The sequence below is a fragment of the Jaculus jaculus genome, chromosome 12 (assembly GCF_020740685.1).
Source record: "Jaculus jaculus isolate mJacJac1 chromosome 12, mJacJac1.mat.Y.cur, whole genome shotgun sequence".
NCBI classification, from domain to species: Eukaryota; Metazoa; Chordata; class Mammalia; order Rodentia; family Dipodidae; genus Jaculus; species Jaculus jaculus.
In genome coordinates this window covers 34689404-34715434 of record NC_059113.1, presented here as the reverse complement: position 1 = coordinate 34715434, position 26031 = coordinate 34689404, and the positions used below count along the sequence as shown (strand labels likewise).

Here is a 26031-nt window from a genome sequence, read left to right as displayed (position 1 = left end):
ACATAACAAAGATGCTGAGTGTTCAGGTCACGAGAGTTGGCATACGCCTCAGGATGGCCGGGCCTGCGACCCGCTGGATGTTCCCTTCAGAAGTCCTTTGGAAGAGAGAGTCTCAAGGCCCTTCAACGGCAACAGTGATCTCAGGGGAGTGATGACAGCCCAGCCTTTGAGAGGGGACACCACAGGGCCAAGGGCAGGGTAAGCAACCTAGGGAATTCTCAGTGCTTCCTTGACACCTCCATTCCTTTGAGTTCAGTAAGCATGTAACGAGGACCTACAGTATTCAGGCACTGTCGTAGACGTTAGGGGCCGAGGTAAGAGATAAGGCTCCTACCTTCACAGGATGTCTGTCCAGAAGACAGACATGTCTGCAGATGCTTTGGATATAGTACAAAGGAGAGAAAGGTCCCTGGCGCCCTGAGAGCTCAGATTGGCTGAGATCCACACGGAGGGACCTGAGAAGGCTTGGGAGGCAATGGTGCTCGAACTAGACCTTGAGGCTGTATAAGAGGCAGGCAGGTCAAGAAGGGTGGGATGGGAATTCCAGGAAGAAGAAAGAGCAGAGACAAAGTTAAAAAGATGGGGAGTGGAGCTGGAGAAATGGCTTAGCCATTAAGGCGCTTGCCAGCAAAGTCTAAAGACCCACATTTGACTCTCCAGATCCCATGTAAGCCAGACACAAAGGTGAGGCAAGTGCAAGGTTGCAAATGCCCACTAGGTGGCGCAAGCATCTGGAGTTTGATTTCAGTGGCTGAGGCCCTGGTGTGCCAGTTCTCTCTCCCTCTCTCTCTCTCTCTCCCCCTCTCTAAAGTAAAAATAAAAAGACAGGTTGTGGTTGGCAGAGACTACAGGATCACAGAGAGGAGGCTGCAGAGCTCACAGAGGGCCAGATGGCAATCTACATAGCCTGTGGCAGAAAGCTTGCAGGGACCTTCAGCACAGAAGAAACAGGACCAGACTCGTGCCTTAGAAAGGCCACTCCAGGCTAGATGGGGTAACACAGGCTTCTACTGCCACTACTCAGGCTGCTGAGGCACAAGGACCATAAATCCGAGGACAGCCTAGCCTACATAGTGAGACTGTCTCAAAAACAGAAGCAAAAACAAAAAAAGAAAAATCACTCCAGTAGCCAAACAGAAAATGAGTTTAGGGGCGGGCTCAGAGCAAAGCAAGGGGAAGGAGCAGCCGGGGTATGGGCGTGGTAGCTTTAGCTGAGCCCCACATCATCCTTAGGGCCAATAGTGAGTGGCAGGAAAGAGCTCGGAGAACAGCTACAGTGACCGATTGATCTCGTTCTCAACTACGTGGAGCCTTCTCGATGCTTTTGGCCCAGTTTCCATTGCCAGCTTTCAAATGCCCAGTGCTGCCTAGACAGCCACCCACAGCATTACTGGCTCCCATGTGGGCATGGTCAGTAAAACATCCGGAATGATTCACTCCAGGCAGGGTTTCTAAATGTGGTGGCTGACTTATGCCATGGAGGGCCAGGGTGCTTTCATTAACCTTCCAACCAGATCTTCAGTTCTCTCTCAGTGTATTATCAGTCTGTCTAAAGCAGAAGAGACAAAATATGTGGGAAAGATGAGATTCACCCGGAGTGCTCTTCTACTATCTCTTCTGTTGCCTTTAATCACAGTGACTATGCATTTGACCTGAGCTGGATTCTACCACAGGAGCACAATTATCTAAGCATGGTGAATGAGGGCTTTCCATGTGCCTGAACGGAGTAGCTAGCAGGTGGGTGTAAGTGGGAAACACATCAAAACATGCATCTTTTTCTTTCTACATCTGGTTCTGTGTGGGTTTCTTGATGTTTTCTCATCTAGCAAACCCAACCCGCCAGAGTAAAGAATAACCACCCTGTAGGAGCAATGAATCTACGTCCTGAAAAAGAGGAATGACTCCAACCCCCAGAAGTAGGATCAGGTTGCTCCTCCTCTAAGAAGAACCCACCATTCACGACTGGGATTTGCTGCCGGTGGGTACATGGGGAGTGGACTGGGGAGTGGACTGGGCGGCCGCACCACAAGATCAGAGCAGCTTAAGCAACAAGTCAGCAGGGAGAGGCCCCGCCCACATCTCTTGCATGAAACTCTCCAGGGATAAAGAGCAGGACAAGCATGTTTCTAAAAAGCACCTCAAGGTGCTAAGCTGATAAGCACTTAAGTCTGAAAAACATAGATCTAGAAGGAGGGGCTTTGGGGTTTTCTTCAGGAAGCCACAAACCCAACAAGTATATAATCAAGGAAGACAGTTCAGAAATATAAGACTTGGAGCAAAGCAGAGACACAGAGCTGTGATTGTGAGGAAGGGCCCAGCCACCTGTCACCTGCCTTTCCTTCAAACTCATAGATCTGGGCCATAAAGACCACAGCATGCCCTCAAAGGGAAGCTGTGCTGACAACCAGCATGTGACTACTCAGGAGATTCCAGCAGTACCCATTTAAAATGCTCAGTCTTGGGCTGGAGAGGTGGCTTAGCGGTTAAGCACTTGCCTGGGAAGCCTAAGGACCCTGGTTCGAGGCTCTATTCCTCAGGACCCACGTTAGCCAGATGCACAAGGGGGCGCACGCGTCTGGAGCTCGTTTGCAGTGGCTGGAAGCCCTGGCGCACCCATTCTCTCTCTTTCTCTCTATCTGCCTCTTTGTCTCTCTGTCACTTTCAAATAAATGAAAATAAACAAAAATAAAATAAAATGCTCAGTCTTCAACTATTTTTATTTATCCATGTTCAAGAGAGAGAGCATGGACATGCCAGGGTTTCTTGCCACTGCAAACAAACTCCAGATGCATATATCACATCATATATCTGGATTGAAGTGAGTACTGAGGAACTGAACCCAGACTGACAGCCTTTACAAGAAAATGCTTTTAACAGCTGACAATGTCCCCAAAATGCTCCACTTTAGCGATCTGCCTTTCATGGAACTGAGCCACCATGGGGGACATACTCAGGCTTTGCAGTTATGACCATGAGGCTACTTTCTCCACTGTCTTCCCCCTCTGTCAGCTCTCCTCTCCTCCTCACTCCCTCCTTGTTTCCCCAGGTTGTTTTGGCATTTCTGACTTCTTCCTTCAAGTCAAGCTGTTGGTTCTCAGGTGTTCACTAGTTCACCCCTAACCACCCTGCAATAATATCCCCCTTCTTGGCCGTGAGGAACAACACGGCAACAAGGCTGAATCAGGACTGCCATACACTGAGGGGTTCAGGAGTCTACATAAAGTCCCTGACTTCAGTTTTCAGCTTTAGTGAAAAGACCTGATAGCAATTCCAAAAGAACATTTCAGAGACCAGAGGTTCCTAGGAGACCAACCTTCGTATAATTTTGACTGGCAAATAAACAGAGAACATTCTGAGGACTAGGAAATTCCATCTGTAAGTTTGCTTCAACGTTTCTAACTTTAGATAGCTTCCTCTTTAATTGGAGGTCATTCAAGTGACAGATATAACTGAAAATGAGTCTTATGAGAGATAAGCTGCTAAGATTCAAAAGGGACAAAGGAAAAGAAAATCATGTGCTTTGAAATTCAGGACATTTGTCACAGAGTTCTAGAATGTCTGCACTACTTCAGAGAAGAGGCAGAGTGTTAACATGTCTGGATAGTAAACAGATCAAACAATTAGAAACTTCTCACACCTAAGAACGCCTGTGTGAACTAAAATGCCTTACCACAGAGGTGACATAGGTCAGGGAATGGTTATCTCTGGGCTTCAGGAATTTTAACCTGAAGTGGTGTTGGTTAAAAACTTTTTATAGGCTAATTTAAAGCAGAACTGTCTCGGAGGGAAGAATGAAAATGAAGGTGCTGCCTTCCACAGAGCTCAGCTCTCCTCAGCCTGACATTCTTAACTTGGCCAGCTCTGACACGTCGCAGACGTCTGAGAACAAGAGATAACAAGAACGGGGCAAATGTGAATTGATTGCCCACTAGATATCAGTTGTAATGGAAGAGAACACAAAGGTGGAGCTTGTGCCCTGGATTTTGTGTGCGCTGTGTGTTGCGGGGGGATTCCACGTGTCTAAATAGGAGACATTCTTAACCACCACACTCAGTCCCACAGGGTAAGGGAGGCATATAAGCATTCATTGGTCCCTGCCATGGGCTGGTGGCCTTCCTTTACCTTTTAGGGTTCAGTCCATTCATTAGTAAACTAAACGAATACGCTTATATGGATTAAATATAATTAAATATAAATACAATTAAATTTCTGGTTCCCAAGTCTGTTTTATCTTGATGATACACCCACCAATGTGATAGATATGATCCCCATTTCACTCAATATTGGACTATGAAAGAGTCACAAAAGAAGCCCTAGGACACATTAAATAGATCCAGTCTGCAAACTGAATGAGAAATCACTCTTTGCTTTTCATACACCTGGAAATTATACTGCATCACATAATCCGTCACTGGCAGAGCTGGCAGCAATCTAGGCACCTGAATTGGTATAAAAAACGTCCAGTGTAAGTAACCAAAAACCTTATAGATTTAAACTCCCACAGCCCCGAGGACTGAAATGTTGTATTTAAGAGTTTGGTTTGAGGGGACTCCAGTTCCGGGAAAGGAGAACTCTCTGGCTTCTCAACAAGGTCATCAACACGCAGCCTCAGGCTGTGTCTCTCCTACAACCCCTGGAGAGCATCCCATCTGTCCTGCCACCCACCAAGGACCTATGAGCTGTTTCCAGCCCTCTGACAGCTGTTCCTGAACATGGGGCGTTGACACAGCATTCCGGGCCTCCTCACAAACAAGTAAACACGAGACACCACACCCTTTGCCTATGCAGGGCACCCAAACCGGGGATTCCCAGAAATGCTCTGTATATACGGAGCTTACGATTTATGAACTTGGACCACAAATTCCACTCTCCAGGGCCTTGCAAGCTCAGGCAGCTGGCAGTCACTAACAGAAAGATAAGAACTGATGAAGAAATATGCTGGCCCTAGCCGAAGCTTCCAGACCCCTGAACACCATGCCTAGGAATGGCTTCCTGAAGAGACCACAGGAAGGACGTAGAGGAGGCTTCCCTGGTGTGCTGTGCACGCATTCTTACAGTTCTGAACTTGGAACGATGGCATGTCACACAGAGGTGCTGCTGACGACAACAGGAAGTCAAAAGCCAATAGAGTCTGCAGACTGGAGAGCTGGCCGTACCCACACGCAGCAGACTCACTCATTCCTGAGAACGTCCTCGTCAACATCCAGAATGTCAGGGTCATTTTCTACACTAAAGCCAAGATGTTTCCTCAAGCATAAAGTCATATAGAGAAAACAGTCCTCAAGGCTGTCCTTGGCTCTAGGACAGCCTCAGTATTTATCTCTAAAAATGTGTCCGGAGGGCAGCTTCATCCTGGTGGGAGGTCTGCCTTGTTGGAGACTTTCCTCCCAGGGCTCCCAAGGCCCATGCCATATGCACCTCATTCCACAGAGAAGTGGGGAGCTCCCAAGGGTAAAAACGCACACACATATAGAAACACACACATTCATGAAAAGCACCCAATGGTCAGATTAAAATTTTTTTTTAAAAAAGTATAATTGTGGGACCACATCCTTGTTACCATCCACCACTTACCAGCAAGGATCTGGAAGAATCCAGTGATGTAAAAGCGTCCTCCCTTGGTGAGCGTGAAGAGCTGGCAGAAGAACAGGAACAGGGCGAGGACGCTGAAGATGATGGACAGGATCATGGTGGCTTGGACAGACTGCAGCCATTCTGGGGGCAGAAGCACTTGGTTAGGAACACTGGTCATGGTAATGGGGGGCCTGCTGTGGGGGCACATGGTATGACAGGATCCTGACTGCTGAAAGCCACTACCCGTGTGAGGAGAGGGACCCCCGTGTCCTCAGAGAACCCATGTGGTTTACTTTCATACTCTGAAAGGACGTTCTCTGTGCATGTGTGTGCACAGATACATGTGTGTACGAATGTGCAATCAAATGTGTGCACATGCATGTGGAGGCCAGAGATCAGCCCCTTGAGTACTGCCTTTCACTGGCCCAGAGCTTGTCAAGTAGGCTCGACTAGCTTGCCAGAGAGCTCCAGGGGTCCACCTGTTTCTGCCTCCCCAGTACTAGGATTATAAGCATATGCTACCATGCCTGTCTTTATGTGGGTTCTGGGGTTGAAATTCAAGTCCTCACACCTGCATAGCAAGCACGTGACCAACTGAACCATCTCTTCAGCCTCTGAAAGGCCTTCAAATCATAATTTCTTTCCCTGTTTTACCATGGACATTGTCAGAAAGAGCAAGAACTCCCTAACCTCCCTCCACCAAACATAAAACCAATCCTGCTATGAATAATTAAGCTCTATTTAAAATATACTGAGGGCTGGAGAGATGGCTTAGCAGTTAAGCGCTTGCCTGTGAAGCCTAAGGACCCTGGTTCAAGGCTCGGTTCCCCAGGTCCCACGTTAGCCAGATGCACAAGGGGGCGCATGCGTCTGGAGTTCGTTTGCAGAGGCTGGAAGCCCTGGAGCGCCCATTCTCTCTCTCTCCCTCTACCTGTCTTTCTCTCTGTGTCTGTCGCTCTCAAATAAATAAATAAAAAATTTAAAAAAATTTTAAAACATACTGACTTTTCGGGCTGGAGAGATAGCTTAGTGGTTAAGACATTTGTCTGCAAAGCCAAAGGACCCCAGTTTGATTCTCCAAGACCCACGTTAGCCAGATGCACAAGGTGGCACATGTGTCTGAAATTCGTTTGCAGTGGCTAGAGACCATGGTGCACCCATTCTTTCTCTCTCTCTCTCTCTCGCAAATAAATAAATAAAATATATTATAATATATATACACATATATGCTGACTTTTCTTCCAGTGTCTTTCAAATATGTTATTTAGGTATACAGATGATCCGTTAATTATTACAGTTTAATATATGTATACGTGTGTTTACCTTACAATGGCTCAAAAGTGACACACATTCAATACAGCTTGTACTACAAAATTTAAAATTGCAGCTTTGTCTGGGTGAGCTGTACATAGTATGGTCTGCCCTTGCAGTACTGGGCAATGGCAGTGACCACCAGAAACACTGACGTGCACATCATGGCTCAGCTATAATGCTCAGTAGCTTAGTGTGCTGAAATCCGTATTTATTTACAATACTTTTAACTTAGATGAGTCTGCTGATCCAAGTTAAAGCTGAGGAGCATTTGTGTGCATGCATGCTAGAGAATCTGAGCCTTGCCCCCCTGTCTCCCCACACTTGCCTTCAGGGTCTTTGAGAGCTTATGGTTACCCTCTGCTATATTCCAAACAGACGTGTGCGCCATCCTGAGGGACAAGGCGGGTGCACATGCTGTCCTGGACTTCTCTCTTCAAGCCTAAGATCTTCCCGTTCATCACTGTCTTGACCATCACTATCAAGAGGAAGAAACCTAAAGCCTTTATGTATTGCATTTAGGAAAAGTACGCTAACCCCTTTATTCATCAGTTGAACTCCATTACAATTGAGAAATCTTTCCCTTATGTTGTTTCTTAAATCAAACCAGAATTGGGAAGCAAGGGAGTGTCTTCAGTGAGCATTTGTTGAACATTTACTGTCTTGAGCCAAATCCTCTGGTTGGAGGTGGAGACAAAAGGATGACAAAGGTGGTTTTCACAAGGTGAAAGGTGGTAAGCACAAGAAGTAAAACGCAGAGATTAAAGGCAGTGAGAACACCTACCCCCTCAGTTGCAGCAAGTAGCTGCGGCATATCACCTTGGGTGAGTTCATTCTTGCTATTCTTGACACAAGGAATACACTTAAACAAATAGCTTTTTGAAAAAAACTTCAAAAAGAAACCCCAAGCAAACATTAAAAAAAATAGAGCAGATAAGGCCAGATGTGGTGGCGCACACCTTTAATCCCAGCACTCTGGAGGCAGAGGTAGGAGGATTTCTGTGAGTTCGAGGCCACCTTGAGACTACATAGTGAATTCCAGATCAGTCTGGGCTAAAGCGAGAAACCAAAAAACAACAATAATAACAAAAAAAAATGCAGATAAGGGCTGGAGAGATGGCTTAGCAGTTAAGCATTGCCTGTGAAGCCTAAGGACTCCCATTCAAGGCTCAATTCCCTAGAACCCACGTTAGCCAGATGCACAAGGGGCACACGCATTTGGAGTTCGGTTGCAGTGGTTGGAGGCCCTGGCACACCCATTCTCTCTCTCTCTCTCTCTCTCTCTCTCTCTCTCTCTATCTGCCTCTTTCTCTTTCTGTCGCTCTTAAATAAATAAATAAAACTGAACAAAAAAATTTTAAATAGCAGATAAATGAATAATAACATGAAAGTAAACAGAAGTTAGGTTGAAAAGAATAGAAAGAACCAAATAAAAATGTTTCATAGTGGATTCAGCTTACTTGAAGACTGAAGAAATAGTTGTTATAGACCTCTTTACATATATAACAAGTCCTAGAAAAATTATTTAGCAGAAATAATATCAATATGATAAGAAACTGATAAAGCCACAGTCATAATAAAAGAGTCAGCTTCCTACTTAAAATAGATATGTCATAAAACCAGAACCAAGGATCTAGATTATTCTTACAACAGGCTTAGTTACTTCAAAGCAATCTATATTTTTCTATATATAGAAAAATTGTGTCCAAATGACAAAGGCTATTCTTTATTTTCAAGCCCACATGGAACAGTCTTACAAACTGAGACAAAAGTCTCAGATCTCAAAGAAAGCATAAGTGATATCGGCACAAAATACAACTAGAAACAATCAGAAATTATAAACAGACTAGCCACTACTGGGGCTGTGGCTCTGTGGTACACCTTGTACGACTTACTTAAGTCTTAGGTTCAATCACAGAATAGAAAAGCAAAACAGAACAAAAAACTCCAAATACACGAGGAAGTCCCAACCCAGTGCCTTAGAGAATCCCTTGACTGACAGAATTAAAATGAAAAGTAAAAATTCTCAGCAAAGAATGACATCAAGAGCATGCATGCCAGTCTTACAGGCTACAGCCAGATAGGTTCTCAGAGGAAACATAACATGTGCGTCCTCTTGTGTAAACTTTCTTTAGATCGCTTGACACACTAACACTGTGTAAAGACGATGTAAGTTGTTATCCTGCACTATTTTGGGAATAATGTTATGGAAAAGTTTGTACATGCACAGTACAGGCACAATTTCTTTAAAATGTCACGAACAGGAATGAGAGACAAGCGTCATTCATATAATATGGGGAGTGGAGTAGGAACCAGTCCTTGCCCCCTAACAACTGTATGTTACTATTTGAATAATTAAGACCAATTTAAGAGATGACAGTTTAAAGAAGTCATGGAAGTCAATAAAAGTTGGGTTTCCAAAACTGTTAGAAGGTCAGGACTCCTAGGCAGGTCTGGGCTTTGACATACAAAAGATAGGGGACCTCTTTTAATGACATGCCACCTGTCTGAAACTACTTAAGGCGGGGGCAGGGGAAAACAGCCAGGGGCTGAGGAAGCTGCTTACACGATAACCCCAAATAGCCAGCTAATGATTCAGTCGTTGTTCAAAGGGACCAGTGCAACACTACAACCCTGCAAGGATGGCCGTGAGTGCCTATGGCACTGCTCCCCCGCCAGAACCATTCATCAGAGCTGGAACAGCCAGCCAGCCAGGACAAGACAGCAGACATCACTCCAGAAGGGGCAGGTGCTTGATCCCATGTCAGAACAGGTTCGCAGGCAACGTGGTGCAAAGCCAGACTGTACCAACCAGTCGTGTGTGTGTTTGAGTGTGTGTGTGTGTGTGTGTGTGTGTGTGTGTGTGTGTGTGTGTGTGCATCTGTCTAGATAGCAAACCAACTACAGAGTCAGCCTGCAGATATTTTGGGCTTCGGGGGCCACCGGACTGCTGTAGCAATTACTCAACTGCCCTTCTAGGATAAAATCAGGCATGACCACTGTATGAATCAATGAGTGTGGTCCACGTATCCAAGAGCCCCCTATTTACTAAATCAAGAGGAACTTTCAGTTTGGCCTGCAGACTACAAGTTTGCCAACTATTGCTAGAGCAAACCAAGAAGCCAGTTGTAAGAGTGGAGAGAAACTGGATGCAAGTAAGAAGGCTGTCGACCTGTTCCACACAGATTCAGCACACTGCCAGGCCAACGGTCCAAGCAGCAAGCGCATCAGACTTCTACAAGAGCCCCGGAACAGCAATGGCCTGCCCCACAATTAGCAAGTCTGCGTTCATTTAGCACAGCCCATGTCCCAGGCCCTCTCGTCATTCCCCAGGCCTCATTTAGAGCTGGGTGCAGAGTGGATATCTAGGAAATACTTGCAGCAGTCCCAGCAGCGGTGTGCTTAGACAACCCTCAACTGTAGTGCTGAACACCAGGACGCAAAGCCCTGAAGCTCTCTGCAGGCCTGTGGCTCCAGTGAGACTGTCAGGTCCAGGGCCCGCAGCCGACATTCTGACGCAGGCCGTAGCTGTGCCAGGCCCAGCTTCCTCGGCGTGTAGGGGACGCCTGACCTGCACCAGCACGAAAGCTCCCTTCAAGGTCAGATTCCTGCCCTGGGCCAGCTGAGCAGTGAAGGAAATACATCTGCCCCCTCAGCTGTATTCTTAGCCCAGGGCCTACAATCTAGTCAGTCAAGGGCTCAGAAAGCACAAACAGTTCGTCTGCATCTTTCCTAAGCAGCATGGAGCCAGCCAGCCCTCCCCAGCCTGACCGCTGCTCCCTGGGCAACTCATGAAAGGTTTTCTGACTCAAGAAAGGCAGCACGTCGTGGGGCTTGAGAGATATCTCAGTGGTTAGATCACCCGCCTAGCATGCTCAGTAGTGTCCTGGGGTTGATCTCTGGAACCGCTTAAAAAAAAACCACTGTGTTGACAAATGAAAGGGAGGGCTGGAGAGATGGCTTAGCGGTTAAGCGCTTGCCTGTGAAGCCTAAGGACCCCGGTTCGAGGCTCGGTTCCCCAGGACCCACGTTAGCCAGATGCACAAGAGGGCACACGCATCTGGAGTTCGTTTGCAGTGGCTGGAAGCCCTGGCGCACCCATTCCCTTTCTATCTGTCTCTTTCTCTCCCTCTCTCTCTGTCACTTTCAAATAAATAAATAAAAAATGAACAAAAAATATTTAAAAAAAAAAAGAAAAATGAAAGGGAGAATGTACATTGAGGGTGACATTGAAGAAAGCCATCAGGAGAGTAAATTACAGAACCCAGAGTTAAATACCTCCAAGGACACAGGGCCACACTATTTTAGAAACACATAATAATCTTAAGAATAGGACCCTGATCCCTAAACCTCCCAACCCACTACTATTACACAATATTTCCATTTTTCCTAACTTCTCCATACGAATGTCATTCCAGAAATAGCTGAATTTCCAAACAGCCTCCGTCCTGAACAATATCGCCTTTGCTCCCACTTCGCCCACCAGCTGGGCTTGCCCAGAGCCCAGCGTGGGTTCTGCCCAAAGACTTCAGCCTCTTCCCCATGCAGATCAGATGGTAATTTGAAATGGGGCTCAGATCTTATGCTAACTTTGCCAGTGGGCTAAATTTCCCCATGCAGAAGGCAAATCAAATTAAAAAAATGACCTGTGGTCCTTGAGCTCACAAAGACCATGGAGGCCACATGGGAGGCCTTTCCAACTGGCAATTATGGGGAGTGTTTTAGCTACAGCAAACCAGTGGCTAGAGACTAGTGAACACAAACTGCTCAAGGGTAGAAAGCACTTTTACCTCAAGGTATTCTGGCTAAATATGATGAACAGGATGAATATCACTAAGACAAAAATACAAAATGCTCCTAAACCTGAAACTTTTTGAGCATCAACATGATGCCACATGTAGAAAATGTCACACCTAACCTAATGTGATAGGTTGCAGTGAAAATGTAGGCACACCAAAAATGCATGAAATTATCATCAAGCTATCTATGTAAGGTATACAAATACATTTCTTGCTTAGATTTGGGGGCCATCCCAATATATTTTATTATCTATGAAATGAAGTTCCCAATTCTAAAATCATCCTAAGTGTGGAACACTTCCAGTCATAAGCATTTTGGTTAAGCGATACTCAACCCATACATCATTCAGTTAATTGCACTTTCAAGAGGACTTGTAGCAGACACACAAAACTAGCTTTTAGTCCAGTTTTGTGATCTGCCATCCACATTCTTTTTCTGGTAAGTAATTCTTTGATCCGCAGAGGGAGTTCCAAGAGGCCACCTAGGCCAAGGCTTACCTGACAGGAGGAAGCCTTTGAAGCTCCGTAGAAACAGGAAGATCAGGGGAGGATTCTCAGAGAACGGTTCTTGGAAGACTGACTCCCTCCGCCAGTTGATAGATACACAAAGCCCCCACAGTAGGATGGAGGTTGCTTGGTCAGTGGTGTGCGCTGCATGGTCAAGTACATTAGCCTCTTCCCATGGACACTGACTATATTCATGAATTATTAAAAGCCATGAGACAGGCTGGAGAGATGGCTTAGTGGTTAAGTGCTTGCCTGTGAAGCCTAAGGACCCCAGTTCAAGGCTCAGTTCCCCAGGTCCCACGTTAGCCAGATGCACAAGGGGGCGCACGCGTCTGGAGTTCGTTGGCAGAGGCTGGAAGCCCTGGCGCGGCCATTCTCTCTCTCTCCCTCTATCTGTCTTTCTCTCTGTGTCTGTCGCTCTCAAATAAATAAATAAAAAATTTTTTTAAAAAAGCCATGAGACGTTATGCTTAAAGAACAAACCCTACTTGGGCTGGACAGATGGATAAGCAGTTGAGGTACTTGCCTGCAATGCCTAATGACCCTGGTTCAATTCTCCAGTACCCACATCAAGCCAGATGAACAAAGTGGTGTATGCATCTAGGGTTTGTTTGCAGTGGCTAGAGGCCCTGGTGCACCTATATTCAGTCATTCTCATAACCCCTCTCTCTCTTTTCCTCTCTCCTTGTAAATAAACAAATAAAATACTTTTTACAAAAACAACAACTTTTAAAGTGTAGTGTTTTGCAACATTATTTACCAGGCAGCCTTCTTCTTAATAGTTGCCTACTGAAAACACTGAATCTGGCCGCAGAATTGACCTCAGAGGGAGGGACAGTTTCTGTTGAGTACCATGAGCTGCACAAGTGGAGAGTAGATGAGGCGTAATGGGGTTACCTCACAATCTTTGGGTTTCAAAGGAATTCTCCAAACAAGAAAAAAATCAAAGTCTTCCTCCTTTCCTCCCCAGTGGACACAAACAGTCAAACACGCAGAAATAAATGCTGGACACAGTCCCCGTCCCAGCAGCCAGCCTGCCCTTCTCACCACCCTTTTCCAAGCACAAAGCCTTTCTCTGTTCCAAGGGCCCACAATAAAATTCTGCCCAAATCCCAAGCCCAGCTCAAGGACCACTTCCCTGGGTCCACTTACATCACAAATATATCCTCAACATGCACAGATGCTCTGAGACCATGCAATAAAAGTGTTCTGACTCCAGGTCCTACCTCAGCACCCATTCTTCGGAAAGATGTCAGGGTACCTGCCTCAGTTTACCCAGCTACACTAGACCAGTGCAGAAGGACAAACACTCTTGACATCCAGCCTACTCCTCTCTCCACTACAACTCACGGGCAGTGCTGGCAGCAATATGCTGAAAGCTAATGAGTTGAGGATTCTGTCACTAGGTTTTTGGATTTAGAATCCACAAAAGGCAAAACTGGAGGAGGAAAGATGACATCGCAAGGGGAGACGCTTCCCTTACCTTTTATCTGCCAGTCTGCTGAACCAAACAACTGATCCACCTTCAGAGCAGTAAGACCAGGTCACGCTTGTGTGTACACACCATAGTCACACAGCCACACATCCAGGGGAATCTCACCAGCTCCAAAGAAGCCGCAGAAAGAAGAAAGGAGGCAAGACCAAAGAAGAAGACACTGTAGACTTCAACTATTTGAAGATCTGTCACTCGGAGCAAACATCTCCACCTCTCTGTGCTGGTCCGAGGGCCACTAGGGGGCTTCAATTCCTTGGGGATGAACTTGGCAAGGCCCCCATTAGTACATCAGTATAAAGGGTGGCAACTGACGTAGCAGCACGCAGGAAGGGGGTGTGGGTTGAGCAAAGGAATGTATTAAATAGCTTCATCTCATGGCCTCACAGCTTGGGTTGTCACTTCCCAGTCTCCATCCTTCCCAGCCCCAGTGACCACTATCCATGAATCAGCTCTGGACGCTGTGTCTCCCTCCTCCTGAAATCTCCTCAACTGTTCCCCAGAACTGACATTCATACTATGACAAGGAACACCCTTCCACACACACTCAGGACTCCCAAATGTGGATGTCTGGCCAGACCTTTCCCATTGAAACTTGGCCGTGACCAAAGCAAACCCTAATTTCTATCCCCCAATCCCATTTTTTTTTGTTTGTTTGTTTTTATTTATTTATTGTAGACAGACAGAGAGAGAGAGAGGCAGAGGAAGAGAGAATGGGCACACCAGGGCCTCCAGCCACTGCAAACAAACTCCAAATGCATGCACCACCTTGTGCATCTGGCTTTCATGGGTCCTGGAAAATGGAGCCTCGAACCAGGGTCCTTAGGCTTCACAGGCAAGTGTTTAACCACTAAGCAATCCCTCCAGCACCCCCCCCAATACCATTTTTTACCAGTCTGTGCTATCTCAATCCATAGACCCCATCATACTTCTAGTGGCTAACCCACACTCATAGACGCTCATCCTAATAATCATTTCACAGTTCTACACCTTATCCAGCCACAAAACCTGCCATCAGCATCCCCTTCTCCACTCGCCTTCCTAGCCAAGCTCCACTGACTCCCTGCAGTCCCAGTGCGAATTGCATGACCCTTAGACCAAAGCTTGGCACAGCTGCTTCATATCATCTTCATTAGCACTGCCTTCATCATCATTGTGGTCACCAACATTCTCAGCCTGGATCATTACCACTGGATCCCCCCGTTTCTGAAATTCTTGCTTCTCCCCAAAATTCACTTTCAAAAAATCTTTCCAGAATTGGCTTTCAAAATGCAAATCAAATCATGTCACTCTTTGACGATGTCCTTCCCAGTGCCATGACCTCCAAGGCCCCAGTGATTCAACTCCATCACCTCTCACCTCACTTCATCACCCCCCCACCACCCCCTCAACTGATGCCCTCAGCCACACCAAACTTCCCTCTTCAGCACTCAGGCTCATCCCTTTGCCTCCTGGAATTTTCTTCCTATGAGCCTTCATACAACCAGTCTTTCCCTGTCTTCTAAGTCCTTATCTACAGGACGATGTGACTCACTTCTTTCTCTCCAGGGACAACTTTCAATCTCATTCTACAGGGTACATTTCACTCATGGAATTATCTGTTACTTGTTGCCTGTATCCTTCAACTAACTATGGGTTCCATACCTGGCATTTTCTGTTTCTCCCTGTGTGCCAGTTTCTGGAATGGAAGCACAGGATGGGCTCCATGTGTATAAAGAAGAATGAATAAATCCCAGTGGCATTTCCTCAGAAATTTATTAAAATAAATAAATATATAAAGATAGTCCATACTAACTCCTAGATGTGACCTCTAATGAGGAATGTCAGGGGTTATAATATCCCACAGCCTTGTTTGCCAGGACCTCAGTATCCCACAAGATCCTGTAAAATCAAGAGCAACTGCAGGAGTAGAAATTATAGTTTGGTCATGAGAGCCACAAAGATTTTAACTTGCAAAACATGAACACATAAATGCACAGGGTTTCTGTGCCTTCTAAAATCTGACCCGAAGCTAAGCCACCATGAGGAAAGAGTCTGTGGTCTTGCCCAAACGACATTGTCACCAAATGGAAGAGTAAAATAAAGTCTGGGTCCATGAGACTACCAAGGCTTATACTGTGGGCTGCTGACACCAGTGAGATTTATGTTTCTGACTTTCAGGGCAAAGCAATGCCACCCACATCCCATAGAATGCCATGAATGTATTTCTGCCCCTTAGAATGGAAAGGGCAAGGTATAGTTGTCTTCCTGGCTTCGATCTGCCCCTTTCTGTGGCGGGAGTCCAGCCTCGCCAGCAAAAAGTGGGGAGCTATGGGGTGTTAGCCACCACTAGATGGGCAGAGTATGCTGTAAGGAGATGAAAGGTGGGAATATTCCCTTCATGCTTTGGGGTGAGCACAGTCCTCTTTCAAAGTGAAGGTCCAGGACTGGAGAGGTGGCTTAGCGGTTAAGCGCTTGCCTGTGAAGCCTAAGGACCCCAGTTTGAGGCTCGGTTCCCCAGGTCCCACGTTAGCCAGAGACACAAGGCGGCGCACGCGTCTGGAGTTCGTTTGCAGTGGCTGGAAGCCCTGGCGCGCCCATTCTCTCTCTCTCTCTATCTGCCTCTTTCTCTCTGTGTCTGTCGCTCTCAAATAAATAAATAAATAAAATACTTCTTCAAAATGAAGGTGCAGCACAGACACACTTTAGTGCCTAACCCTTCAGGATGAAAATTTGCCAGGGCTCTTGCGTTCTGACACAGGGGAGTACTGTGTAAGCAGGCATGTGCACCAAGCCAGGCTTCACCAACACCAAGTCTGCTGGGGTCTTCTGAAGTCAATGATGACTACTTGAAGGCCAGGCAAAGCCAGACAGTGCCCTAGTACCTTACAGACATCCGGAAGCCTGGGGTCTGCTTCTGCTATAGGTCAGGTCTACACAAGAAACTGAGAGTGGGGGAATGCTCATGTATATTTGGAAAAAAATTAGAGACTTCAGGACAAGAAGCACTGGTTCCCTTAATAACAAGACAAATGCTTTGCCTAGACCCTCTGCAGAGGTAGATTCTCAACTCACCCACAGGGACTTGCGGAGAAGGCTTGGCACACTGCCACCTGAACCAGAGCTTCTTGCTCATCTGAAAACCAAGGCCCCAGGAACTGACCTCAGTAACCTCTGCCCCGGAAAGCTGGCGTGGAAGCAAACCCCACATGCCACGCATGCAGCATAAGATGAATTTCCTTAACATAAAATCCTGTTTGTTGCTAGCTTGTGCTTCTGAAAATAAAAGGCTCCACGGAATCTACAAGGCAGCAAAAGTAGAGAAAATAACAGAGTGAGAATACTGTGGACTTGAGCATCCCTGAAAATGGACTGGGCATTTCTACCTTGTAAGAGGCTGACGTTCGCTGCCTGACACATGAATGCTTCTGAAGGAAACAGACCTGAGAACCTCGCCCGTGTCTACACGGAACCAGCACTGATGCCCTACTAGGATTTGAAAGGACCTGGGACAAACGATAAGGGACAACTTTCCCTGTGCCCACTGAGCTATCTCACTCCTTGTCGCTCACTCACACCAAGGATCTTGAACTTGGTGGTCTCCTTCCAGAAGCCTCCCTCAGATGTTCACAAGGCTGATTGTAGGTCATTCTCAAGGGGTCATTTTCTAAACACACACACACACACACACACACACACACACACACACACACACACTGCAACCTCTCCAGATCCCGTTACCCTATCCTGTCCTATCCTGCTCTCTTCATGTCTCCTGGCACTGCCCCCAACTACCCATGTCCACTGGCCAGGCTTCCCAGCACACTGTAAGCTCTGTCCATTCTTGTTTTGTCTTCTGTCCTACAACAGCTTGTGGCACACTTTAGGGGTAGCAACGAGCCATGAATGAAAGAAGGAAGGCAGAAAGACAAGGAAGGAGGGTGGGAAGGAGAAAGAGGGGTGAATCTTAAAGTGAGCAGTTCATGTTCAAGGAAGAAAAGGGGTGCTAAAATTCCAAGCTGAGTGGAAGAGACTTGGCACAAGGAAGAGGTCCTTCTGGTACAGTCCCATCCCTCTAGGAAGATGTGTGGGGGGGGGCCTCAGAAAGCTTCCAAACTCAAGTGATGGGATCAAGTTTTAGTCTCATGAAAACCACCCTGGATTCAGTTTTTAAAAACAAAGGAGCAGGAAAGGGCACAGGCCAGCTAGTCAGAAGCCACCTTCAGTGGCTATGACACATGAGGAGACGGTGTGACCAGGGACACCAGAGTAATGGGATGTATGTGGGGACCCCCAGTAATTCTGGGAAGGGAGAAGGGAACACTCCCAGACGGACCCTAGCTGTTTCGCTGGCTGGTGGAGCACAGTTCACTGCCACACCCGAAAGTGGCAAGGGAAAGTTGGGGGAGGAAGAGGCAGAGTGACTTTGGAGCTAGTTTCCTGGGGAGAGGTCTCTGATACAGCTCAGATACCTCACAACACAGGTCTGTAATCCAGAAAAGAGGCCTGGCCCGAAGAAAACAAAGATTTATGAGACTCAAAGGACCTTAAGACTTCCCTAGGGCTGGAGAGATGGCTTAGTGGTTAAACGCTTGCCTGTGAAGCCTAAGGACCCCGGTTCAGGGCTCGATTCCCCAGGACCCACATTAGCCAGATGTACAAGGGGGCGCACGCGTCTGGAGTTCATTTGCAGTGGCTGGAGGCCCTGGCATGCCCATTCTGTCTCTCTCTCTCTGCCTCTCTCTCTCTCTCTCTCTCTCTCTCTCTCTCTCTCTCTCTCTCTGTCTGTCACTCTCAAATAAATAAATAAAAAACAAAAACAAAAACAAAAAAAATTTTAAAAAGGCTTCCCTAATGCCTGGGAAGCAAGAAGAAAGACAGAAGACACAATGATTCTACAGGTTCTGACAAAGGCCAGTGGTGCCCAGCGGCATGGCTGGCATCCCAGGACACAGTAGAGGTGGACGACCGGGAGAATGCTGCCAGAACTCAGTGCTGCCCTCAAACTGTGGAAGACTTGGAGACGCACTGCAGGACAGACTGACAGGAAGGTGTCTGCTTTTAAATTGCTATAAATCAAGAAGTGAGGCCTCCCACAACGCTGAATACTACATTTCTCAGCCACATAGGCATGGCCTGATGACTAAGCGCCAGTCAAAGACAGAAAGAAATATGTCTGGTCTAACTGAGCACTTCACAGTGGGAAAAGTATACTCGTTCTCTCCCCCTTTCTCTACCCTGCTGCCTAGAGCGCGGATGAGAAAGCAAGAGTTCTAGCAGCAGCCTTCTGGAAGGAAAGAGTCAAACCCAAAAGATGAAAAAGAAACGAGGTAGGAAAACCTGGGTCTCTAAAACTTTCATGAAAGCACCATACCTCTCAGGATGCCTACTTCAGACTTCTTTAAATGAGAGAGAGAAAGAGAGATAAACTCACTTTAAGCCACTGCTATATGGAGATGCTCTGTCCTATGAAATCAATCCTAATACTCACAGAGCCTTAGACAATAGGTCTACCATGTTCCACCACTGTTTTCCTCTTGCTGTGGGTCCCACCACTGCCCAGACAGGCAACATCCTGCCTCCTGCCTGTATTTACTTCAATCCTGCCCATCCTTTGGAGGATGGATCATATTCCAACTCCCACTGGAGATTTCCCTTCCATTTCCTCCCTGAACCCTAGTGTTGACTGCCTGCCCCCACTCCTGGGGCACCTCACCCACTGCCTTCACAGTGAGTGACTCATCCATTCGACCTATCCCCCGACTCCTCAGTAAGTAAGGCTTGGTATCAGCAAGAACAAGGCCCACGATTGCCAAGTCCAAGTACCCCTGCGGCCTGAGGCTTGAAGTGCTCATAATGAGCATGCTCTGAGGAACTTTTTCACCGCTGCCTACAGTAGCCAGGATCAAGCAGGGGCCAGACATGAGGCAAATGGGTTTAGAAAAAAAAAAAAAAAAGAGAAAGCGGGAAGAAGTGAAGGCCGCTAGTGAGACATCTAAAATTAAATCCAGGGCCGGGGAGATGGCTCAGCAGTTAAGGCACTTGCCTGAAAACCGCAGGACCCAGGTCCAATTTCCCAGAACCCACATAAGCCAGATGCACAAGGTGGCACATGTGTCTGGAATTCGTTTGCAGCGGCTGAAGGCCCTGGCGTGCCGATTCCTCTTTCTCATTGCTTCTTTCTCTCTCAAATAAATAAAAATTTAAAATTAAATCCAATGTCAAGGGATAGTTTGGGGGAGAAAGAGCTAAGATAGCCCCTTAAAATCTATAGCATGGCCTGAGAGCACACACCAGCATGCAGCCTAACAGCACCAGCAAGTGGAAGTGGCCTGAATTAAAACAAGGCCAGGACAACACCCTGGAGAGAAGGCTAGCATACCAGAGTGCTTCCAGCACAAACAACAGGTCATAGCTGACGTGGTGGCATAATACCTGGAGTGTCCCAGCTACCTGGGAGGTAAGGGAAGTCCACAGGTTCAAGGCCAGCCTAAGCAACAGCAAGATCCCATCGCATAAAAGAAGAAAAACAAAGTCACGCAAACCAAGGTACTTTCTCCCATGACACACTTGCTAGAGATTCTTTACAAATGAACCTCAGTAATTATTTTTAGATTATTTAAAAAGAATGCATTTCCAACATCCTAAAAGCAAACATAGACGAGGGAAGTGATTCACGACGAAATGCAGTTTGCTCATGAAGGCAGTCAAGAGCTTCACAGCTCTGTGCTTGGACCTCTATTGTCTGGCAAGTGGTTAAACTGGGATGCAGGACTCAGCACCCGGGGCTGAGCTGTAACACGCTGACACACGGGGAAGGTGTCAGCGGAGATAATCACTACTGGGGAGGTTTTAAGTGGAAACTTCTAATTTAGACTAAGGCCAGATGGAAAGCAGCCCAGCCTGTTCAGAGGCCTGCCCTCGGGTCATGAGGAGGTTTGCAGGAAAGCAGCCAGGGAAATGTGCAATGGCCACGAAGACTTGATCAAAGTCACCGTGAGTGAGCCCCCGGGGAGGGGCTTCGCATAACTGGCACAAGTTAAAGATGAGACGTTTCCCCTTTAAAATAGCACACGTGTAGAGGCACGGAGGGACAGCTGTTTGCAAACGTGGCAAGGTGCAGAGGGCAGGTCAGTCACTGGCTACCGGGCTGGATGGCCCTTCCTCCTGCAGACGGTTTGCCCACAGTTAAGCAGTTTCTCCACAGCCTCGTTTCTGCTGAAACTTGGGCGGTTTTAACAACCTGCCAAAACTTCCCCTTCTGGGTTTTTCTGTGCCAACTCCACCGAGGCCACATACCGCTTGGGGGCTGCCCAGGAGTCCAGAGCCTCAGAGAAAAGTGTCCCTTGCAGACTGTGCCATCACTTATGACCACCAGATGTCAGTAGGGAGCCAGGAGACGCCCTTCTTGCATCAGACCCCTGAACTGGGAGAAACTGGATGCTGTGCTTTCGGGGTCTAGCAGCACTAGCTTCACATTCTCAGGCATTCATGAGCATTGCATTTACTTGGTTGCCAACTTGTCAAGCAACCCCTCGGATGGTTTTAATGCAACCGTGCCTCTCACACTCAGATGAAGCATTCCCTGGTCCCAAGATGGTGGCACTCACTATAAAACAAAGGTCTCTGCTCCTGATCTGTCCTCAGTATGTGAATATGACGGTGGTTTCTATTTCTACTGAGGTTCAAGGTATTTGGTTTTCCATGTTTCAGTGACACACTCAGGTGCCACTGGGCGCAGAGCCCATGAGAAGGCAAGTACAATCACGAAGCGGGATTGCGCCAAGGGCGCCAAGGGTCACTTCACCGCCTGCTTTGTTGAACCAGCTCCTCTCACCGAGTGTGGCATCATCAACACCATATACATGAGCTGTTCTCCTGTCATGCCCTGGCCTTTTAAGGATGTCCAGAGCTCTATGCGATCTACAGCTGGTTCCTGCCCCAGGCTCGGGACACCCTTGTCTCAGTACCAGTCACTATCACCCACACAGCCACCAAAACAGAACGCCCTATTCATCTCTGTCAAGACTCAGGCACCCTGCTGAGTCCCCCTTGCCTCTGTGTGCTTGAGGGGATCCAATGGGCGGTTCCACTGCCAAATGACCCCTCAACTTGACCCTCAGGAAGCCTGGTCTCCAGTATCTCTCAGACAAAGAGGCTGAGGGCAGCACAGAAATGCAGTCTTGTGAGTGAAGGACCTACAGGCTCAGTTTAGAGTTTGCTAATCTTCATCTTGCAACCAGAAAACACTCACAGCCTGTGATGCTAAGTGGTACCGCCAAATCCCAAGGCCTGGGAAGGAAGTCTGGAAAGCAGAGGAGTCAAAACTGCCCAGACCATCTTCAGGAAGGCCCTACAGCCACCGCGTCAGGAAGCGGCAGGGCATTTCTGATAGATAGCCACCAAACTAAAACCTCTCATTAGATCACCTGACCCATAGGATCCACTTAAGGTGACCTGGCATACTGCTTACCTGCATCCACATTTCTCTTTCCATAAAGAACATTACACAAAGAGATCAGGAGAGGGCCAAGAGCATTGTTGAGACAGACCCCCAATGATACCTAGAATCTTAGCTTCGCTCGTGAGAAAACTGGGCCCCTTCATCTTGGAGTCATGGCTTTGTGACACATCGACCCCACCCATAAGTGGCTTCCTAGCTGATGGCCTCCACGAATTGGTGTTTCTAAGTATTGGGACAGCTGCGGACGGGTGTGTAGAGCACAAGGGCAGCCTCACCACTCGCTGACGAGGAGTAGCAGTGCTGGATGGCTCCCGAGGAAGACGTGCTGCAGTTCTGCCAGAGGTCAGTGGTGCGTCCGTTGCCCACGAGCCATTGCTGGAAAGAATCAATCATCCCACAATCAGCGCAGGCAGTAAAGACAGACAGGGTGGGGGCAGGGCAAGAAACGTTAAAGAGAAGCAAGTGTCATCCACCCACTGCCTGGCCATCCCTCTCTTGCCCACGGTCACTCAGCGTAGCTACTCCCTGACAAAGTTCACAGCCACAACCCAGAAACGAGAAGAGTGACAGTCTGGTACAGACATTATGTGGAGGTGGGAGCAATGCTTTTTTAAGTGGAAAAAACTTCTGGAAATGGAAAAGTACCACACACATGCTCAGATTCATGTTCTCTCTCTCCTTCCCCTGGCCCCCTGCCCTCACACATACACACACACACACACACACACACACACACACACGTAATCTGCTGAGTACAGAGGTGTGCAGTACAGCAGGAACCAGGGACTCGCCCCAGGACAACAGCATCCAAGTCCTCCTCCCCTCTCTCCTGGGTGCGATTCCCTCGCTAAGACTTCATTACTTACAATCCCTATCATGCCGATAAGATGAGCACCAGTTACAATTAAGATTTTGTAAAGATGCTTTTAAAACCCAAACACAATTACTTCTCAAACAAAAAGAAAACGGAAATATCACACTTACAACTTGCGTTACATTGAGACTTTAAAGTCACAGACAGACACACAACTGCCCCAGACCAAGCCCATCGTCAGAGCCAAGAAAATAAATTTAAAATGGGTTAAAATGTGTCTCATAGTTCCATAACATGTCAGTCTGCTGACCAGCTCGCATTAGTGAAGGATTGCCTAACAAGGTGCTTCAGTTATACAGTAATGCAGACCTGGAAAAGTCAGTTTCAACTTTGGTCATTTCAAGTCCTAAAGCAGTGGTTAAAAAAAAAAAAAAAACGAAACCACCCAAATGGCCAGCGGTTTGGAGAAAAACAAATGTTCACAAATCCCAAGGAGGCTGCGTGCGTCAAGCAAAAGAACGCAGGCCTGTCAAGTGGAGGCTGGATCTATGGATCCACCCTGCAATTGTTTGCTTTCAAAAGAAGCCTTAAGCAGCTAACTTAACTTCTCCCCTGAAGCTGCAGGGACTTTCTCCAAACGCTGAAAAGCAGCAGCTGGCCAGAAAGTGCAAAACCAAAACAAACAAACAAACAAACAAACAACCAGCCCGCCCAGGGACGTGTGACATTGGAGTTTGGGTGCTGGTGCTGGGGACGGGACACCCCCAGCAAGCGAGCTGTCCTCCCTGGGCCCCGCCCGCCGGGCACTCACGCTGACGATGGTGGAGACGAACAGCAACACGAGCACCGCGACGTGCAGGACGATGATTCCCAGCAACAGGAGGAGCATGGTGGCGGTGGCGACGCAGGCTCAGCGGAGCTCGGGGCTGCGGAGAGAGCGAGGCCCCTGGTGAGGCCGCGCGGGGAGGGGCGGGACGCGCAGGGTGGGAGGGGGGGGGTCCCACCGAGGGTCGCCGCGCCCGCCACCGCCGGGAGAGGGCGCAGCACGCCCGAGACGAGACACGCCGAGCCCGCCGGCCACCCAGCGTCTTGTGCGTTAGGAACAAAACAAGCGGAGCGCACGTCTCCATCACCCGGGGAGGCGGGCGCGGGGAGAGGAGCTTCCCCGGGTGCGAGAGCGCGGAGGCCACCTCCCGAGGCCCTCGGGGGGCAGTTGGGACTCTGACCCCCGGCTCAATTCCCAGGACGATGCCCCCTGAGAGCGGGGTGGAGGATGGTAGTGGGAGAGGGCACGCGGGACGACAGAGAGGTCAGCGCCAGGACCTCTGCCCGGGCCTTGGGGTCGCCAGAGGCCCGAGGCTGGTTCCCCGCCTGCCCGCCCTCCCTGCGCCCCGCCTCAGTGCGCTCTGCATTCCGTTACTTGCCTCCAAGTTTCCACCCAGACGCCAGCAGCTCGGAAGAGCCGGCCTGGAGCCCGGGGTGGGGTGGGAGGAGTGTGGCCAGGACAGAAGAGCCGGGAGGGTGGCCGGGGGGGGGGGGGTGTCCCTGCGCTCCCCGCCCACCTGGGCACCGGGGACACTGCGCTCCCTGCAGCCCCACGTGCGCTCACCGGGCTGCGCTCCCTTCTGAACGCACAGCCCTCCCCCGGACGCCCGCGCCCACCCCGTCCAGCCTCGCATCCAGAACAGACCAGAGCCCAAGAGCCGGGTGGAGGGTGTTGCTGTACGGCGGGAAGGAGAGGCAGAGCGAAAACCGGTTGGCTGGAGTGCGAGAATTGCCCGCGGTCAGAGCTCCGCGCCCTCACGCAGACCCTCACTTTACAGCTGGGGGGGGGGGGGCGAGTGGTAGCTAAAGCTTGCGATGCCCGGGTGGAGGACGCGTGCCGCTGCGAAAGGCTGGCTGCCTCTAGGAGGACTAGTTAAGGACAGAGCCCCTGGCCAGGGAAACTTTTCTATTAGTTTTTTAAAGTATTCTGTTGCAGATGCCTTCATTTTTCCTCCCAAGCAACACGTTCAAACAATAAAATAAAAACACCCAGGAATGCACTGAAGAGCTAAACAGGATGGCCTGATGTCGTGTATAAAATTGAAGCTAAATATGATGGCTCTAAGTAGCCAGAGCAAGAGGCGGGCGATTGGACATGTGGCTAGGGCCTGGGGTGGGTGGGTGGGGGCGCACAGATATCCCGGGCCTCCATGAAAGTAACCTGAGGAATTTTAACGATGTGTTCCGTCTCCCGCCGACCCCCCCCCCCCCCCCCAGTCAACGCCGGTGGCGCAAGACCTTCTGCGCGGTCCCTGCCCATCCTTTAATCCAGACACCACCACCGCAAGCCTCGTCCTCGCCCTGTGAAGTCTGCACACGGCAAAGGCACTCAGCGAGTCCCTCCTGGTGAGGATAGTAAGGAAGCAGGCAGAGATCCCCCGCGCTCACGCCAGAAGGCTGGGGACCCGGCCAGTGACCCCCTCCGCCTGCTCTCGGCTTTCTGGCGCACCATCCAGGGGAAGATGCCCACGTTTCTGGTCCAACTCCGTCACCTTCCCCACCAAGTTACTTACAGCCCAAAGAAATAGTCGTCCCAGATCGGGCACCAACTCCGTGTGTTCGCTGGATGGCTAGTGTCCCCAAAGACAGCTGTGCTGCCGGGCTGCGGGCGCGCGAAGCAAGGGGGCAGTGGGAGGCTCCCTGCGTTCGCCTTTAACCGGAACAACGCCCTGTTTGCGTTGCTGCAGCAGGGTGTGTCCCTGGGTCAGCGTGTGCGGGAGGGCGGGACTCCGCCAGGCCCCGGGGCTGGAGGGCGGGCTGGCCCGCCGGAGACAGTTACTTGGCCTTTAAAGCACCTGGGGGCGGGGCGGGGTGGGGAGGTGGGGAGGGGGCGGGGAGTCGATCTCTGCAAAACCCGCGGCGACTTCTGCTACAAACTAGCCTGTGGCCCAGCGGCTCACCTCCCACATCCCCTGGCTCGGTGTACCCTTTGAAAGCCAAGTGTTGACCAATAAACTGATCCCTTGGACAGTTCAGCCCACATGAGAGAAAAGCCTACCCCAAAGATGTCGCTCGTCTGGTGGCACTCAGTGCTGGACTTTGGGGC

General features: G+C 48.9%; 1 protein-coding gene across 2 annotated transcripts in view; it reads right to left on the bottom strand.

The window, feature by feature from the left end:
* Positions 1–25675, bottom strand: part of Pmp22 (peripheral myelin protein 22) — a 30328-nt gene extending 4653 nt beyond the window's left edge. For both annotated transcript variants that reach the window (XM_045131637.1, XM_004663109.2), the window contains exons 1-4: positions 25499–25675; positions 23752–23866; positions 22402–22501; positions 5575–5715 (exon numbers count right to left, since the gene is read on the bottom strand). In XM_045131637.1, the coding sequence (XP_044987572.1) occupies positions 5575–5715; positions 22402–22501; positions 23752–23829 (319 nt within the window). In that variant the 5' untranslated portion in view covers positions 23830–23866; positions 25499–25675. The remainder of the gene's footprint in view (positions 1–5574; positions 5716–22401; positions 22502–23751; positions 23867–25498) is intronic.
* Positions 25676–26031: the final 356 nt, after the last annotated feature.